The following is a 17,031-nucleotide window of genomic DNA, read 5'->3' on the forward strand; positions in this document are numbered from 1 at the left end:
ACAGTCGGTGGTCAGCGATAAGCCAACACCCTGGTTTGTTCCAAAGGATATAATGAGACGAGGTAAAGCATCGTCGAGACGACCACGACATTCATCTGCATTCCAAGTAACAGCCTCGGAGAGCAAGGCAGGCTGGGAGGTCTGAGACATCATGTCCCTGCAGAGTGACGAGGAGAGATTAGTAAATATAACCACTCAGAGTGCATCAAAACAAGAAAAACTAGAAAAGGTGTAAATGTCTCCCGACACCTTCATTCATTCATTCCCTGTAGTATGACCTGTGGAACCCATCACTGCTCAGGATTTGCTTTCCCCTCAAAGACCAAACAAGTGTACATCAACTTTTCGACCTCATCATCGATGAGGCGTTACACTCACACCACTCGACATCGATGAGAAGTCGCACTCGCACAATTCGACATCATCGATGAGGAATTACACTCGCACTACTCAACATCATCAATAAGGTATCACACTCACACTACCCGACATCATCGATGAGGCATTACACTCGGACAACTCCACATGATCGATGAGGAATTACACTCGCACTACTCGACATCATCAATAAGGTATCACACTCACACTACTCGACATCATCGATGAGGCATTACACTCGGACAACTCCACATGATCGATGAGGAATTACACTCGCACTACTCGACATCATCAATAAGGTATCACACTCACACTACTCGACATCATCGATGAGGTATCACACTCGCACTACTCGATATCATCGATGAGGTATCACACTCGCACTACTCAACATCATCGATGAGGTATCACACTCGCTACTCGACATCGATGAGGTATCACACTCGCACTAATCAACATCATCGATGAGGTATCACACACTACTCGACATCGATGAGGTATTACACACTACTCGACATCATGGATGAGGTATCACACTCGCACTAATCGACATCATGGATGAGGTATCACACTCGCACTAATCGACATCATGGATGAGGTATCACACTCGCACTACTCGACATCATGGATGAGGTATCACACTCTCACTACTCGACATCATGGATGAGGTATCACACACACTACTCGACATCATCGATTAGGTATCACACTCACACTACTCCACATCGATGAGCTATCACACTCGCACTACTCGACATCATGGATGAGGTATCACACTCACACTACTCCACATCATCGATGAAGTATCACACTCACACGACTCCACATCATCGATGAAGTATCACACTCACACGACTCCACATCATCGATGAGGTATCACGCACACCACTCGACATCATGGATGAGGTATCACTCACACAACTCCACATCATCGATGAGGTATTTCACACACATTACTCCACATCATCGATGAGGTATCACACTCACACTACTCCACAATCTCCAATCCAAAGGATTCTAAAAGTTTATTAAAGGTGGTTATTATTTATTAAATAATTAGAAATATTTATATATTATAAAAGATTATTGAAGGTGGTTATTATTTATTAAATAATTATAAATATTTATATACAATAAAAGATTATTGAAGGTGGTGATTATTTATAAAATAATTATATATAATAAAAGATTATTGAAGGTGGTTATTATTTATTAAATAATTATAAATATTTATATATAATAAAAGATTATTGAAGGTGGTTATTATTTATTAAATAATTATAAATATTTATATATAATAAAAGATTATTGAAGGTGGTTATTATTTATTAAATAATTATAAATATTTATATATAATAAAAGATTATTGAAGGTGGTTATTATTTATTAAATAATTATAAATATTTATATATAACAAGATTATTGAAGGTGGTTATTATTTATTAAATAATTATAAATATTTATATATAATAAAAGATTATTGAAGGTGGTGATTATTTATTAAATAATTATAAATATTTATATATAATAAAAGATTATTGAAGGTGGTGATTATTTATTAAATAATTATAAATATTTATATATAATAAAAGATTATTGAAGGTGGTGTTTGGATGATTGGAGTGAAACAAATGGACAATCCCGACATTTTAACCACACCGGTTTAACAAGGGTTACCACCAATCTATTATTTATACACGAACTCTCTTATTAGTATTACTAATATTATTATTATTATTATTATTATCGATGGTATTATATATTAACCTCCGCCATCGAAGATGGACGGAGGTTACTGTTTTCACCCCTGTTTGTTTGTTTGTTTGTTTGTTTGTGAACATTATTACGGAAAAACTCCTGGACGGATTTTGACGAAACTTGGTGGAGGGATTAGGTATGGTCCAAGGATCATGCCTGTAGATTTTGGACTTGGTCCAAAGTCCAATATGGCCGCTATGGCGGCCATTTTGAAAAAATATTTGAATTTTTGTTTTTGCATTTCTTCATGTTTTAAGTGATTTCCAACCCAAAAAATATAAATTTGTTGGAGAAAAAAAAAAAAAAAATTTTGCAACTTTTTTTCAAAAAAATTTCGATTTTATTTGAAATTTTTTTTTTTGCATTTTTACATCCTTTAAGTGATTTCCAACCCCCCCCCAAAAAAAAAAATAGAGAATTTTTTTTTTTTGCATTTCTACATGTTTTAAGTGATTTCCAACCCCCCCAAAAAAATTTGTTCGAGAAAAAAAAAACAAATTTGGCAACTTTTTTTTCAAAAAAATTTCGATTTTTTTTTGGCCATTTCTACATGTGCGTCGATCTAGTTTGGTTTATTCAATCGTGGTTCAGTAGAGTCTGATCCGTTTTGACCTACAATGAATGGGATATCAGGTTCACTTAAGTGACCCAGCAGTATTGGCAGCGAAGGTTTTGCACTCGACCGAGTGCTCCCCCTCGAGTTTCCTAAGTGTTCGTGCGTGCCGCCGCCGCCGCCGCCGCCGCCGCCGACACATTGATCACTCCCACCATGTTCATCAGTGATCGATACCACACAGTTGTGTTTCCATTGGTGTCAAAACAACGAGAGATCGTCGGGCCTGGAATCAGACTACACGACTGAAAGACAGCTACCACCCTGTCCCACTATTCTTACGTCGTGTACGACCTTCACGAACACACAAAAGTTGGTTCAACGGGGAAACTACTTACCCAACTGTGCACCTCACGGAACCACAACCCGCGAGGACCCTCCTGCAGATTTCCCGCCGTTCGCAAAGGACGCTGGGAGGTTGTTATTCCGGTGTGACGCACAAGAAACTTAGTCACAGGAGGCCGTTCGGCCCATCGTGCCTGCGCTGCACCAACCCGAGATTATGAGTTGTGGGAATTCGTCGCCACCAAGCGGTCGTCCACACACGCAGTCGCCATCTTGGGACGCCCACTCGTAACGGATATATTTCGACTCGCGTGCTCCACTTACCTCGACCTTGATGTCGATTTGGCGTTGAAAGTCAAAGTCGATGTGAACACTTTCTCGCATAAACATAACGCAACGCGGGCCGTGGTGAATCACTCCTTGGGAGGAGCAACATGGCGGCGTGGAGGCCTGTGCGGCGGCGGTGACAATGGTGCACGCAACGTGAATCTTCACGATAATTCACGGACCGGTGTTTGTTAATTTGTTTGTGTGTTTGTTGTGTTACTACTCCTACAGTTCTGGACCGATTACATCCAGACTCGCCACATATGATCAGCATGACAGTACTCTCCCGTTTGCAGTGCAATACAGTGTTCCTGTCCCCAGATTTTCCAGTACAGTGAGGTGTTTTGAATCACAAGCAGTTGGGATGTTTTTACTTCATGCACGTAGCCAGTGTTAATTTTTTTTCGGGAACGATTGAGGCAGCCGTCAGTTGCCTATACACCGCCCAAGTAAAGGTCCGTGTTAGAAGAACGTGTTGCATGCTGGGAATAATATCGCCCGTCGGGTGGGTACTGTACTTATAGCCACAATCCTTCCAGAGTCTTATATACAGTTCAACAGCTGCTACGCGCAAGTGTCTGTTGGCTTGAACTCCGGCCGAGTCACAGCAAACACAAAATAGTACGTGATGATTCCTTCCTTGACGCTCAGCATGTTAAAAGGAGAGAGCACGGACAAACAACCGTCGGTTGGCAAACATTACGCACGCTTCATGGGTGTACAGTACTACAGTCATTGTTTCCTGCATTGAAGTTCCTCGGACGAATTTTTTTTTTTACCTCAACATTAATGAAGAAGAAGCTGAGGGCAATTTATTGGTTGAAGGTCACGTGACAGCGCCGGTTGTGACGTCATTGTGTCTGCGCAAGCCTTGGATTGTTCGAGGTTCGCGTTGACGGCATTAAGGAAGTGGTTGTAGGTGGTGAGGAAACGTGGTTGTAGGTGGTGAGGAAACGTGGTTGTCGGTGGTGAGGAAACGTGGTTGTCGGTGGTGAGGAAACGTGGTTGTTGGTTTTATATATTTTTGTTGAAAGTTGATTTATTTGTGGGTTCATTTTGAACATCCGGCCTTCGTCGCGCCATTTGAAATGCTCAGACGTTCGAGATGTTGTTTATCTGTTTACATGTTTATTTACTTATTTGTAATTACTTTTTGTTGTTTGGATTAATGAAACAATCTGAAAACAACAACAACAACATTGATCTGATCTTCAATTGGACTGATAATTATGGCGTCACATTATAAAGTCTCTTGTACTGTATTTTATTTATTGTATTCTCTTCGGTTTTTACCTCAATGTAGTAAAATCTGTTTTATAAAATCTGTTCCTCGTACCTGAACCACCCAACAGGTAACCGGTTACCAAACATGGCGCTGAGGATGTGCTTTACCTGCTTAAGGCCTCGACTCGGTGTGTCTCTCTCACCAATCTCTATTCGGGTAGGTGGTGGGGGGGGGGGTAACCTGTGTGTTTGGGGGGGGTAACCTGTGTGTTTGGGGGGTAACCTGTGTGTCTGGGGGGGTAACCTGTGTGTTTGGGGGGTAACTGTGTTTGGGGGGGTAACCTGTGTGTTTGTGGGGGGTAATCTGTGTGTCTGGGGGGGGGGTAACCTGTGTGTTTGGGGGTGTAACCTGTGTGTTTGGGGGGGGGGGTAACCTGTGTGTTTGGGGGGGTAACCTGTGTGTTTGGGGGGGTAACCTGTGTGTTTGGGGGGTAACCTGTGTGTTTGGGGGTGTAACCTGTGTGTTTGGGGGTAACCTGTGTGTTTGGGGGGGTAACCTGTGTGTTGGGGGGGGTAACCTGTGTGTTTGGGGGGTAACCTGTGTGTTTGGGGGGTAACCTGTGTGTTTGGGGGGGTAACCTGTGTGTTTGGGGGGTAACCTGTGTGTTTGGGGGGGTAACCTGTGTGTTTGGGGGGTAACCTGTGTGTCTGGGGGGTAACCTGTGTGTCGGGGGGTAACCTGTGTGTTTGGGGGGTAACCTGTGTGTTTGGGGGGTAACCTGTGTGTCTGGGGGGGTAACCTGTGTGTCTGGGGGGGTAACCTGTGTGTCTGGGGGGTAACCTGTGTGTCTGGGGGGAGTAACCTGTGGGTAGGGGGGGTAACCTGTGTGTCTGGGGGTGAGTGGGGGAGTAATCTGTGTCTGGGGGTGGGTAGGGGAGGTAACCTGTGTGTCTGGGAGTGAGTGGGGGAGTAACCTGTGGGTAGGGGGGGTAACCTGTGTGTAGGGGGGGGTAACCTGTGTGTCTCTCTCACCAATCTCCATTCGGGTGAGTTGGGGAGTAACCTGTGTGTCTGGGAGTGGGTAGGTGGAGGTAATCTGCCTGTCTGGGGGTGCGAGTACCCTTCATGCTTGGGTCGAATTTTGTCCACCCCATGTCTGGCAGTGAGAAGAGTAAGCAGTTAACATTGGATAGTGCATACAGTGCCAGAGTTATTTATCTGAGACTTTTAATTGGTGCTGCTTTGTGCATCGTCCAGGAATGTTTACAAAATGACTTTCATTTACTCTCGAAGAATCCTGCCAGCCCTTTTTCAGGCAATTATAGCAGAAGACTATGAACAAATCGACTACTGTATTGTAGCAGAAGTTGCTTTGGGTGAAGATTGTATAGTTTTGAAATAGTTATTTCCATAGTGCATGTTTAGCATTAGCGTAAGGTAATTTAATTGTAATCGGATTATGCGTCGCTATTTATCTCGAAAGTTGTCGTCTCTCCTCCCGAATGTTTCCATTTAAAACTGCTTTTCCATTAAAACCCTTTTAATGTTTTCCTTTGTAACCAGTCTTGGAACCCTCAGGGGAAGGGTTCCCCTTCATATCATTTCCGGCTGAACCGCCAATCAGAGCGGGGCGACGTGGGTGCTGATTTAAAAACTCTACGTGCACGTCTGAGTCGGAGAGTGCTCAGTTCCAACTGGGGTTCCCAGAGTCCAGCGCTGTTGTCCAGGCAGAGTCGAGCAGGGTGCCCAGCATGACGTGCCCAATTGGAGTTCCAGTTCCTGGGTCGTGTCGCTGTTTCAGGTGGCCGAGCCTGAGGGAGTTTGTGTGTTTCCGCCTCCCGCCTGCACCAGAATGGTGTGCACAGGCCCCATGGCAGGGCTGTTGAGCGTTGGCTCCAAACGGAACTTGGCGGTGACCGAGCAGACCTTTTTTCCTGTGGCGCGCTTGCGAGCCCATTAAGGCTTTTTCGTTGAGGACCACCCGCTCGTACGAAACCCGGGGCATGTATTTCACCATCGCAAATATAATTTGTGTCCTGTTCTCGTGATTGAACCGGGTCTCCTTTGAGTTTTCATGTCAGCACGATCATGAAAGCGTTCAGTTTTATAAGTCCTACAAATGACGGATTTGGCGGGATGTTTGGTGTCCAAGTTTGAACTTACCCCCGTTGATCATGACAAATGCTCGTTGCCATTTTGAGTGGCTTGGTGAGGAGGAGGAATCCGGCGTGTCGCTCGATCGACCTCTGACGAACCAAATTGAGCTTGATAAAGGTGGGATTTGGCCCTCAACCCGGCTCGGTGCGTCTGGGCTGATTGGCTGACGAGGCCGACGAGACCGCCGAACAGTATGTTGGATTTAAAGCTGGTATACCAGCAGCATCACCCACATGCTCAAATAGGAACAAAAAAAAAAAACCGTCTCAACCAAGTGCCAACACTGGGTTATTGTCATTGACCGTGTCCTGTCACTAAGAAATGCTGTGGAATTTTTGTCCAAATAGGAATCGACTTTGTGTTGATATTGGAACTATTCAAACATTGTCATGTATCTTTTTTTCCAAACTGTGCCAGGGGGTCTCCAGGAGAGCGAGAGTTGGGAGCAGAGTCCAGGAGGGCAGGAGTTGGAGAGTCGCTCTCAAGGAAGCTGCTTTCAGTCCATCTCGTAATGCCACAGAAAAAGGTTGTGTGTGTGTGTCTGTGTGCCTGTGTCTGTCTCCGTCTCTGTCCAATGACTTGTTTTCTTTGACATTCCTGCTTTTCATCGAAATGTGTTACTTCCCATTCTTCCAACCTCCCTTACCTCTGGTTCTTCCTGCGTGTTTGGCTCAAAATCCTGCTGGCAGCATTTGCGGTGGGTCAGTTGGCGGTTGGAGGTGGTGCGGTTGTCGGCGTGGGTGCGTTGTGTTATTATGGCTTGGGGATGTCTGCCAGGCCTGGAACACTGGAGATGGCAAGGTGGGGCTGACACGGTTTACTGAAAATGATGGAATAACGAGCTGTTTGTGCAGATATACACGTACATTAATTAATTTGTCGTGCACGGCATGACAGCGTTTGTGTGGTTCGTGTGAATGAAAGGCACCCGTGTTGCTTACACTTTATCAATGATCACAAACCCTACGTGACGGACCCCATGCCCCCAACACGTAGCTTTTGGCCGGGTTACGTGAAGGAAAGGGTGCGTTCCACTTACGCACACCTCCTCTCCTCTCTGGCCATTACTGCTGGGAGTGCCATTGCGCTGTCTCGTTCTCCAGCTCTCCTCCGTACCGTCACACCTCGCTCACCCTTGGTAAGACCTTCACGTTGTTCCCATTTCACCTTGTACCTGTTTTGTTTAAATCATCTTGGCTTCTCGTTCAGGATGCTATTTTCCCCAGGGTGCGATTGCTCTGGTCGTCTCGGTCATGGGTTCCTCATTTTTGGTGATGTCACTGCCGTACGAGGGTGGAGCCTCGCTCAAGCACCTTGCCTGGGCTGGCCATTCGTGTAAGGTCCATCTTTCTTTTGAATTTCAGTTTTCCCTTCGCTTCACTCCCACTGCAGCTTGCATGAAGGATGCTTGTCCTCAATGGAGTTGTAATTATACATCTGTGTGTGGGTTTTGGTGAAGGGCACAGTTTTCTCTCTCTTGTAAACCAAACTGTTACCCTTGAATCTCAAACTCGTCAGGCCTGCTCGGTGTGGTGCTGTGTCCGTTGGCCGGACTGGGTGGCACGGTGCTAATCCGTGCAGCATGGACCGCGGCTGGTATCACCATGGCGACGAGCCTTATAGCTGCATGTGCTCCAAGCGATGCTTACATGTCTATGGCGGCACCACTGGGGGCTGGCCTCGGACTCGTCGCTGCTGCCTCATTGGGTGAGTTCGGTACATAATCTCAGTTGGTCCTGAAGATCCGTGTGGGTGTTGGCTGCTTTCTTCATGCACTTGACAGTAATGTGAGGGCACTCAGGCTTTGTATATGTTCATTTTATTAACTTCGCAGAAGGTGAACGGAAGTTCGGTTTTTGCCCTTGTTTGTCTGCCTGTCTGTCTGTCTGTCTGTATGTCTTGTCTGTGAGCAGGATATCTCAAAAAAGTTATGCATGGATTTGGACGAAACTTGGTGGACAGGTTGAGTGCGTGACAAGGACAAATTGATTAGATTTCGGGATGAAGATCCGTATCTGGATCCGAGAATTTTTAAAGTGATTCTTCACCATTGAGAGATGGGGCCAAAAACGATATATAGCACGAGGTCTCAAAAAATTATGTACGGATTCGGACAAAACTTGGTGGATGAGTTGGTTCGGTGACAAGAACAAGCCGATTCAATTTTGGCTCAGTTCCGAACTCAGATCAGGCCTATCGGTGGGATGCAAAACGTACACCGTTCAACCTGACAGAGGTATGTGCTCCACCGAGTGCTGTTCTCATTGCTCGTTGTTTTGCGTGTGGTTGAGGAAACTGTGGTTGTGAGCTGTGGACTTAAAAGGCAATGCATTATTTATTCATTCATTTTTAATGGTGACAAGCCGGTAGGCGACGAGGGATTCGCTAGGATCGAAGCGCTGGATACGATGCTTTTCATTCTGACCGATCTACCGACGAAGATTCATTGCCAAGACGTATTAGTTCACATACAATTATTCCTCTGCCTGGCAAGATTTTTCCTATTGCGTATTTTGCCAACTGGCACTCCTCATAAAAAATGACGGTAAATAGACACCCTATTTTTGAAGGACTACCATTTGAAAAATAATCGGTTTGCTGGTTTGTGCTGTGGAGCCTCGCGTTACACAAACACAAACACACACACAGATGGAAAACCCGATAAACTTCTCTCAATGCTTTTGTTTGACCACACCTCCTGAGCCAAACAATATTTTTCATAAGCCACGCCCACTTCCCAACGCCACTCCCACTTCCCACGCCACTCCCACTTCCCACGCCACTCCCACTTCCCAACGCCACTCCCACTTCCCAACGCCACTCCCACTTCCCAACGCCACTCCCACTTCCCAACGCCACTCCCACATCCCCACGCCACACCCCCTTCCCAACGCCACTCCCACTTCCTCACGCCACACCCACTTCCCAACGCCACTCCCACTTCCCCACGCCACTCCCACTTCCCAACGCCACTCCCACTTCCCAACGCCACTCCCACTTCCCAACGCCACCCCCACTTCCCAACGCCACCCCCACTTCCCAACGCCACCCCCACTTCCCAACGCCACCCCCACTTCCCAACGCCACCCCCACTTCCCAACGCCACCCCCACTTCCCAACGCCACCCCCACTTCCCAACGCCACCCCCACTTCCCAACGCCACCCCCACTTCCCAACGCCACCCCCACTTCCCAACGCCACCCCCACTTCCCAACGCCACCCCCACTTCCCAACGCCACCCCCACTTCCCAACGCCACCCCCACTTCCCAACGCCACCCCCACTTCCCTACGCCACCCCCACTTCCCTACGCCACCCCCACTCCCCTCCGCCACCCCCACTTCCCTACGCCACCCCCACTTCCCTACGCCACCCCCACTTCCCTACGCCACCCCCAATTTTTTTTTTTTTTGTTTTTTTTGTTTTTTTGTATACCTTGGTCGAGGCTCGTATGAGAGCAAACACATAACTCACAGCAAGGAGGCATGAGACAAGAGGGGCGGGAGTGGAAGGGACAAAACAGTGGGGAACAGACACATTAGGTGAACTGTGGAAGGGAGAGGGATGGGGATGGGACGGTGAACATGGCGAAGAGAAGATGGACATTACAGGGACTTTCAGGAAGGAAAGCAGGAGAAATGAAGGAAGTGGGCTTGGGTGGATTATCGGGGGTAGAAAAGATCGAGGATTTGGATGGGGGAAGATAAGAGGTGGTGGTGAACAGCTGTTTTGAAAGCCTGGAGGGAAGAATGGGAAAGAATAGAGTGAGGAAGTTTATTCCAAAGGCGGGAAAAAAGAGGAATGAAAGAGTGAAGATGAGCAGTGATTCGTGATTTTGGTAGTTTTACCAGAAGGGGGTTGTTGGCGGACCTTGAGCGCCCTGTGGAAATGTGGTGGGGACAAATCGCAGAGAGAGCAGGGGGGCAAGGCTGGAGAGGAGTCGGTAGAAGACAGAAAGACCACCGACCAACCTGCGGTGATTGAGTGAGAGGCCCAAAGACTCAGCTTCATTGCGGGAGATGCCGATGATCTTAAATGCCCTGGTTTCGACAGCGTGAAGCCGAGAAAGGTGGGAGGCAGGAGCACCAGCCCAGAGGGGAGAGCAGTACTCCATCAGGCAACGGACAAAAGCTTTGTAAGTGGTCAGGAGCTCAAGAGGGCCGAGGAAGGACTTGGCACGACGGAGGATTCCCAGTCGGCGACTGGCTTTTGAGGCGAGGTTGGAAATGTGACTTTCCCAGGAAAGGTCATGGCAGATAGTGAGACCTAGAAGCTTGAAAGAAAAGACTTCTTCCAGAGGATTGTTGAGAAAGTGGATGGGGGGGTTTTGTAAACGGTCCTTTCGAAGAGACATAGTGAGAGTGTGAGATTTGTCTGGATTGAAAGACATGTTCCACGTGTTGGACCAGTTTGTGATTTTATCCAGATCTGCAGTGAGCGAAGAAGCTGCTGCTTGCCGGTCTGAGGGATGACAGATGGTACGGCAGAGGGTGGAGTCGTCGGCAAAGAGAAATAGAGGATTTTCCAGAGAGTCCGAGAGATCATTGATAAAAACCAGAAAAAGAACAGGGCCCAGAACGCTACCTTGAGGAACTCCAGCCTGCACAGGAAGAGGGGATGAAAGAACTCCATTTAGGGCCACACGTTGACTGCGACAGGAGAGGAAGTCTGAGAGCCATGAGTGGAGATGGCCTTGAATACCATGGGAAGAGAGTTTGGTGAGTAGGGCAGGGTGCCAGACTGTGTCAAAAGCACGTGATATGTCCAGGGATACGGCTCGGATTTCCTGTCTGGCATTGAGGACCTCCATCCATTGATGGGAGAGCAGAAGCAGCATATCCAGGGTAGAGTGACCTGGTCTGAAACCAAATTGATGATTGGAAATCAAGCCATTGGAGAAGAGGAAGGATTTCATATCTGAAGCGATGATGGATTCCATCACCTTGCTGATGATTGGGAGAAGGCTGATTGGTCTGTAGTTATAGGGATCTGTTTTTGCACCTTTTTTATGCAGGGCAGTGATGTTAGCAGATTTCCAAGCAGATGGCAGATGACCTTGGGCAAATGAGAGGGTGAATAGAACAGAGAGAGGGTGAGCAAGAGCAGAAGAGCAGGCTTTGAGGACACGTCGGCTGATGCCGTCTGGACCGGTTGCAGAATCTGACTCGAGGTTTGAAAGCAAGCTCTCCACCTTGTCAGGAGAAAAGGATACAGAGTCCAGGGACAGTTGGGTGCGACTGGGTAAAGTGGGTAGAGATAGTGATGGGTTTAGGACACAAGATTTAGCTGCAAACACCGAGTTTAGACATTCAGCTTTATCACGTGTGGAATCAGCAGTGCGGCCATTTGAGGTAAGGGAGAGGATGGAGGGGAACATACACCAGAAACAGATTTGATTAAACGCCACCAGGATTTTGAGGAGGGAGAGAGGTTTGAGAGTTCAGACTTGAGATGAGAAAGATGTTGTTTTCTGGCTCTCCTGAGGGTAGATACACACTTGTTCCGAGCTTTGTGGAAAGAACTGAGATTGCCCTCAGTTGGGTTTGCTTTCCATGAGGCAAAGGCAAGTTGTTTCAGGACAACTGCCTCGCCACAAGCTTCAGTAAACCAAGGGCGGGAGGAAGGGTAAGACAACTGAACACAAGAGGGGATAAATCTGTGCATGAGGGAGAGCAAGTTTCTTTGAAAGAATGATGTTTGAGAGTTCAAGGTAGCGTTCTGGGCCCTGTTCTTTTTCTGGTTTGATGTTTGAGAAAGTAGTGATAGGAGACCAGTCTGTAAGTTTGATGGCTGCTCGGAGACCCTGCCAGTCGGCTTGAGTGAAATGCCAGACTCGACGGCGGTGAGGTGGTTCTCTGATAAAAGCCAGAGAGATGTCCACTTTGACAAGGACGTGGTCAGAAGAACCAATTGGAGCGAAGGAAGAGCAGCAGATATTGTCAGGGAAATTTGTCAAAACCAGATCCAGAAGAGATGGAGTACCATTGGTTGAGATCCGGGTCGGGAAGTTGACCGATTGAGTCAGTCCCAATGAGTCGCAGAAAGCTTTTGCTGAGGTGCCATGGCAGGTGAGAGAGGTACCCACACCTAGCCAACTGGCGTGATGACAATTGAAGTCACCACATAAGAGGAAGAGAGAGTTTGGATGAGAAGATAGAAGATGGTCCATGTTTTCGGATAGTGAGGTGTAGATGGAGTCATCACTGTTCGGTGGACGGTACAGTACACATATAAACATGAGGTGGGAGTGGAGGGGAAGCCGAAGCCAGAGGTATTCCTGGGGGTGTGGGGGAGTGAGAGCAGTGCATGGAGAGTGAGGAATAGAGTCTTTGATGAAGAGAGCAACACCTCCACCAGGACGAGACTCAGGTCTGTCATACCGTAAGAGGGAGTAGCCAGGGAGAGATACTTGGGAGTCAGACACGTCATGGGAGAGGAAAGTTTCTGTTAGGCAGATAATGTCTGGTTTGTCAGTGGCAACCTGTATGGAAAGATCTGAAAGGTTTGAGCGAAGGCCCCGGATATTTGAGGTCCACACTTTTAATGAAGAGGAAGGGGAGGAGGCTTTGGGTGCAGGAGGTGGAGGGGGAGGGGAGGGTAGGACAAGGGACGAGGGGGCAGGTCAGGAGGGTTGCTGAAGGAGTGTGGGGTATTGCAGAACAGGAAGGGGAGGGGGCGGGATGAGGAGAAGAAAAATCTGTGTGGTGGTGGGGGAGAGGGGGGACAAGAGACAAGGAAGAAGGCAGTTGAGGATTTGAGGAGGTGGAGTGAAGAGATGGAGGTGAGAGGGCAGTGGAGGGAGGCAGGTTGGTGGATGAGAGGGGGGCAACTTTGATAAGGAAGAGTGAGGGGGATGAAAGGTGGGAGAAAGGTGAGGGGGAGGCTTGGAGGGAGAAGAGTGGGATGGTTGCTGTGAGAGTGAGAGTGAGGGGTGAGGGGGGTGAGTTGGCACTGAAGTTGGAAAAAAAGAATGTTTGATGGAAAGCGAGCATCCATGGCAAACTGTGGTTTTTAAAAGTTTTAGGTCAGAGATACGATTTAACACAATTCTTGATGGATGCAATGAAGGCGAATTCAGAGCATGGAGAGAAGAAGCGCTGTAATAGTTGGATTTTTTTAGGCAAGGAATGAAGGAAAGGTCGAAATGAGAGCAGTCTGTTAAAATAGCAGAAGAGTAGTGCATTGTGAAACAGTAAAGAGTACCACATGTGTGAGAGAGGAAGATGAAGCATTATAAGATCGTTTTTGTAGTTAAAAATAATGTATGAGAGAGTTCAACAGATTAGGTCATGGAAGTGTAAAAAAAAAAAAAAAAATCGAGGAAGAAGACGAGGAGGAGGTTAAGAGGAAGAAGAAGCAGAATCGGGAGAAGGTGAGCGTGTTGTTGTTGTTGGGTATATATATATATATATTTTGTTGTTAATATTGATATATGAGAGAGTTCAACAGATTAGGTCATGGAAGTGTAAAAAAAAAAAAAAAAAAAATCGAGGAAGAAGACGAGGAGGAAGTTAAGAGGAAGAAGAAGAAGCAGAATCGGGAGAAGGTGAGCGTGTTGTTGTTGTTGTCGTGGGGTATTTTTTTTTTTTTTTTTTTTTTTTTTTTTTTTTGAGATAAGAAAGAGATTAGTTGGGAGAATGGGGGATGTTTGGAAAGTGGGGAGGATCAAAATTGAAGGTAATGGGGAGAAAAAACAAACAAAAAAAAAAAACGATCGAACACCGAGTGGAACCGGTAGGCCTCAAGCCTAGGCCTCAAGCACAGGTAAGAACGTCGACAAAAATACTCACAAAATAGCACGATTTTTGAAACAAAACCGAACTAGCAACACACAGTAACATGTAGGTGAGAAAATTAAACAGTTAAAACGGGACAAATAACAACCGGGAACTTAGCTTTGAGAACGTCAGGAGGGAGCCCCGAAGGAGACCTCTCGCTGCTCTAAAACCGGAACCTTCACTTCCCTACGCCACCCCCACTTTCCTACCCCACTCCCACTTTTCATCAACCACATCCACTTTCCCTAAGCTCCGCCCACTTTCCTCAGCCCCTCATAAAAAATGACAGTAAATAGACACCCGATTTTTCAAGAACTACCATTTGAAAAATAAAACCTCAATCAAAAATCGCCTTGAGTAAAATTTTCTAAATTTCTCGAAGTGTTTAATTCCGAAGTCTCATTTCTCTACATTCAAAACTGAAGGACACGTATTGACAATACTGTACACAGTTTTTCGGCCGCTGCACAGCAACGGGTGGTTGCTCGGCAACGAAATTCAAACACGCACATTCCCAGTATATATTCCTCATGTTGGCAAAGTTTCATCGAAATCGGTTCGCTGGTTCATGCTGTGTAGCCTCGCGTTGCACACACACACACACACACACACACACACACACACACACACACACACACACACACACACACACACACACACACACACACACACACACACACACACACACACACACACACACACGGAAAACCCGACAATAAGGGATATCGAGCATATATAGCGAATCCAATAATATGGAGCCACCTAGTGGTTTGTATTTACCGCTGGTAGGGTGACTTTGGGTCTAATTTGACCTTGGTTCCAGTGGAGGGGTTTGTACAGTGGAAAATACACTGTGCACGTACTCCATCATGTTCTTCCGTCAAAGGTTGTTTATTTGTTTGTTTTTAATGCAAAGTTTTGTTTTTAACTTCTTGTTTCAACTGTCTTTCTGCCAGGTTCCTTGTTCCTTCCTGTTGGTTCTGCCTTGGGCTCTGCCGTGCACGTGGTGTCCCTGTACGGAGGTCTGCTCGTGTTCTCATGGCTGCTTGTGTCTGACACGCAGCGTGCGGTCAGACAGGCTGAGACACTCGCCAGACACGATCCAATAAACAGGTGAGAAATGTGCAGAAAATCGGTATCATGTAAAAGTTTAATTTGTTAGTTTTTTTTCGCGAATGAAATCGGTGAAAGTTTGGATGTGAAAGAGCTACCGGGGGTTTCCTTCTTACTTCCCCCTCCTCCCCCCCCCCTCCCAGCTCGATGGCGATCTACATGGATGTTGTGAACATTTTCATCAGGCTGGCCATCATCATGGGCGGTGGTGGAGGGAAGCGGAAGTGAAGTGAAAGTTAAAGAAGCGTCACCCAACTCGCCCACCGCAAGCACACATCTCAACTGCTGCCATTGTTCTCCAATTTATACGTCATCGACTGTTCCCCCCCCCCCAATTCCTACTCCCCCACCCTCCTTTCTGTTCCACAATCTAACCACTGAGACATTGATATCCTTCCACACTACACCTCGCATTAGCCCTGTCGTGTTGTTTCATCCTTTGCACCTTCCTGTTGTTTTATATTATTTTGAACTCGTCCATTTTGCTTATCTTAACAAACACAGGGAAGTTGATCAGGTTTGTGATGCGTTGATGTCGATGTAATAAATGAACATATTTAAATAAAATGCGTTAAATGCTGATGTTCATTGACTCACATGGTAATTGTAGTTTTTGTGTATAGCAGGGATATCTTACAGTACTTTGTTCAGTTTGAGCTCTGTGTGGGATTTCTATAGATAGGAAAGCAGAAACGTAATGAAATTGTTGCCTGATCTTTACATCCTTGAGAGATGTGTCCGTCTCATTAATAAACGTTCAGCAGTGGAACATCCATCGTGTCGTTGCAAATGAAGACGTCAACATGAAAGTCAAATAGTGTGCGTTTCCCTCCTCGAGAGGGGATAGTCGTCTTCCAATGGCGGAACATTCTCATGGCCTTGCGATGGATGGATGGAGACAGACAACCAGTGAAGGATATTTGGTAAAATTGAATAAAATGCTTATCAACCTTGTTTTTGACGGACAAAAATGATCAATGTTTGCAATATTGTACGAGAGTTCGGATTTCTTGGAGGTCGTTAACAATGGCTTCCCTCGCTGATTGGAGGCTAAGTATGAAATTGATGGTCGTCTGGACATTGATTTTTAGATCCTCGTGGAGGATCTCCAGGTCTTACTCACGTTGTTGTTCTTCATCTTCTCCTTGTGGACTTTTTTGTTTCACAGCCTACAGTTTCCATCAAAACTTCCTGAAACTTGGCGTATGTACATGTAAAAATACCCTGTGCAGACAGTAACCATCTCTGATTTTGAAAATTCCTCCAAGAAAAAAAGTTATGACGTCAAAATATCTCCGCGAATGGAAATCGCCTTAAAAATTATCTCCGAAACTCGGCAAGCTTTTTGAATTCTGTTTGCGAGAATCGAACAGGGCATTAGCACGGATAATTTATCAC

At 46.4% G+C, this 17,031-nt stretch overlaps 2 protein-coding genes across 6 annotated transcripts in view; one reads left to right on the top strand and one right to left on the bottom strand.

Annotated features, from left to right (window-relative positions):
- Window positions 1-157, bottom strand: part of FIRRM (FIGNL1 interacting regulator of recombination and mitosis) — a 22,190-nt gene extending 22,033 nt beyond the window's left edge. Inside the window, exon 1 of the mRNA XM_085844979.1 lies at window positions 52-157. Within this exon, the coding sequence (XP_085701105.1) occupies window positions 52-153 (102 nt within the window). The 5' untranslated portion in view covers window positions 154-157. The remainder of the gene's footprint in view (window positions 1-51) is intronic.
- A 3,689-nt stretch (window positions 158-3,846) lies between these two features.
- On the top strand, window positions 3,847-16,406 carry GHITM (growth hormone inducible transmembrane protein). Of its 5 annotated transcripts, none has more exons than XM_085844983.1 (9): window positions 3,847-3,982; window positions 4,714-4,802; window positions 7,161-7,269; window positions 7,433-7,544; window positions 7,740-7,881; window positions 7,970-8,078; window positions 8,262-8,450; window positions 15,477-15,633; window positions 15,777-16,406. In XM_085844983.1, the coding sequence occupies exons 2-9, from the start codon at window positions 4,731-4,733 to the stop codon at window positions 15,859-15,861; spliced, it is 975 nt and encodes a 324-aa protein (XP_085701109.1). In that variant the 5' UTR covers window positions 3,847-3,982; window positions 4,714-4,730; the 3' UTR covers window positions 15,862-16,406. The 5 variants fall into 5 exon arrangements, with proteins under 5 accessions (XP_085701109.1, XP_085701108.1, XP_085701107.1 ...); XM_085844982.1 differs by lacking the exon at window positions 3,847-3,982 and adding an exon at window positions 4,155-4,306; XM_085844981.1 differs by lacking the exon at window positions 3,847-3,982 and adding an exon at window positions 4,175-4,329.
- The last annotated feature ends 625 nt before the right edge of the window (window positions 16,407-17,031 follow it).

This window comes from Eptatretus burgeri, chromosome 11, assembly GCF_056783735.1.
Source record: "Eptatretus burgeri isolate ZD-2024b chromosome 11, Ebu_testis_v1, whole genome shotgun sequence".
In the NCBI taxonomy this organism is placed as follows: Eukaryota; Metazoa; Chordata; class Myxini; order Myxiniformes; family Myxinidae; genus Eptatretus; species Eptatretus burgeri.

Bases quoted from the DNA above. Each gene is read 5' to 3' on its own strand.
- GHITM (XM_085844983.1), top strand. From the start codon at position 4,731: ATGGCGCTGAGGATGTGCTTTACCTGCTTAAGGCCTCGACTCGGTGTG. The intron at 4,803-7,160 runs GTAGGTGGTGGG...AAACTGTGCCAG, and splicing joins TCTCACCAATCTCTATTCGG to GGGGTCTCCAGGAGAGCGAG. The intron at 7,882-7,969 runs GTAAGACCTTCA...TATTTTCCCCAG, and splicing joins TCACACCTCGCTCACCCTTG to GGTGCGATTGCTCTGGTCGT.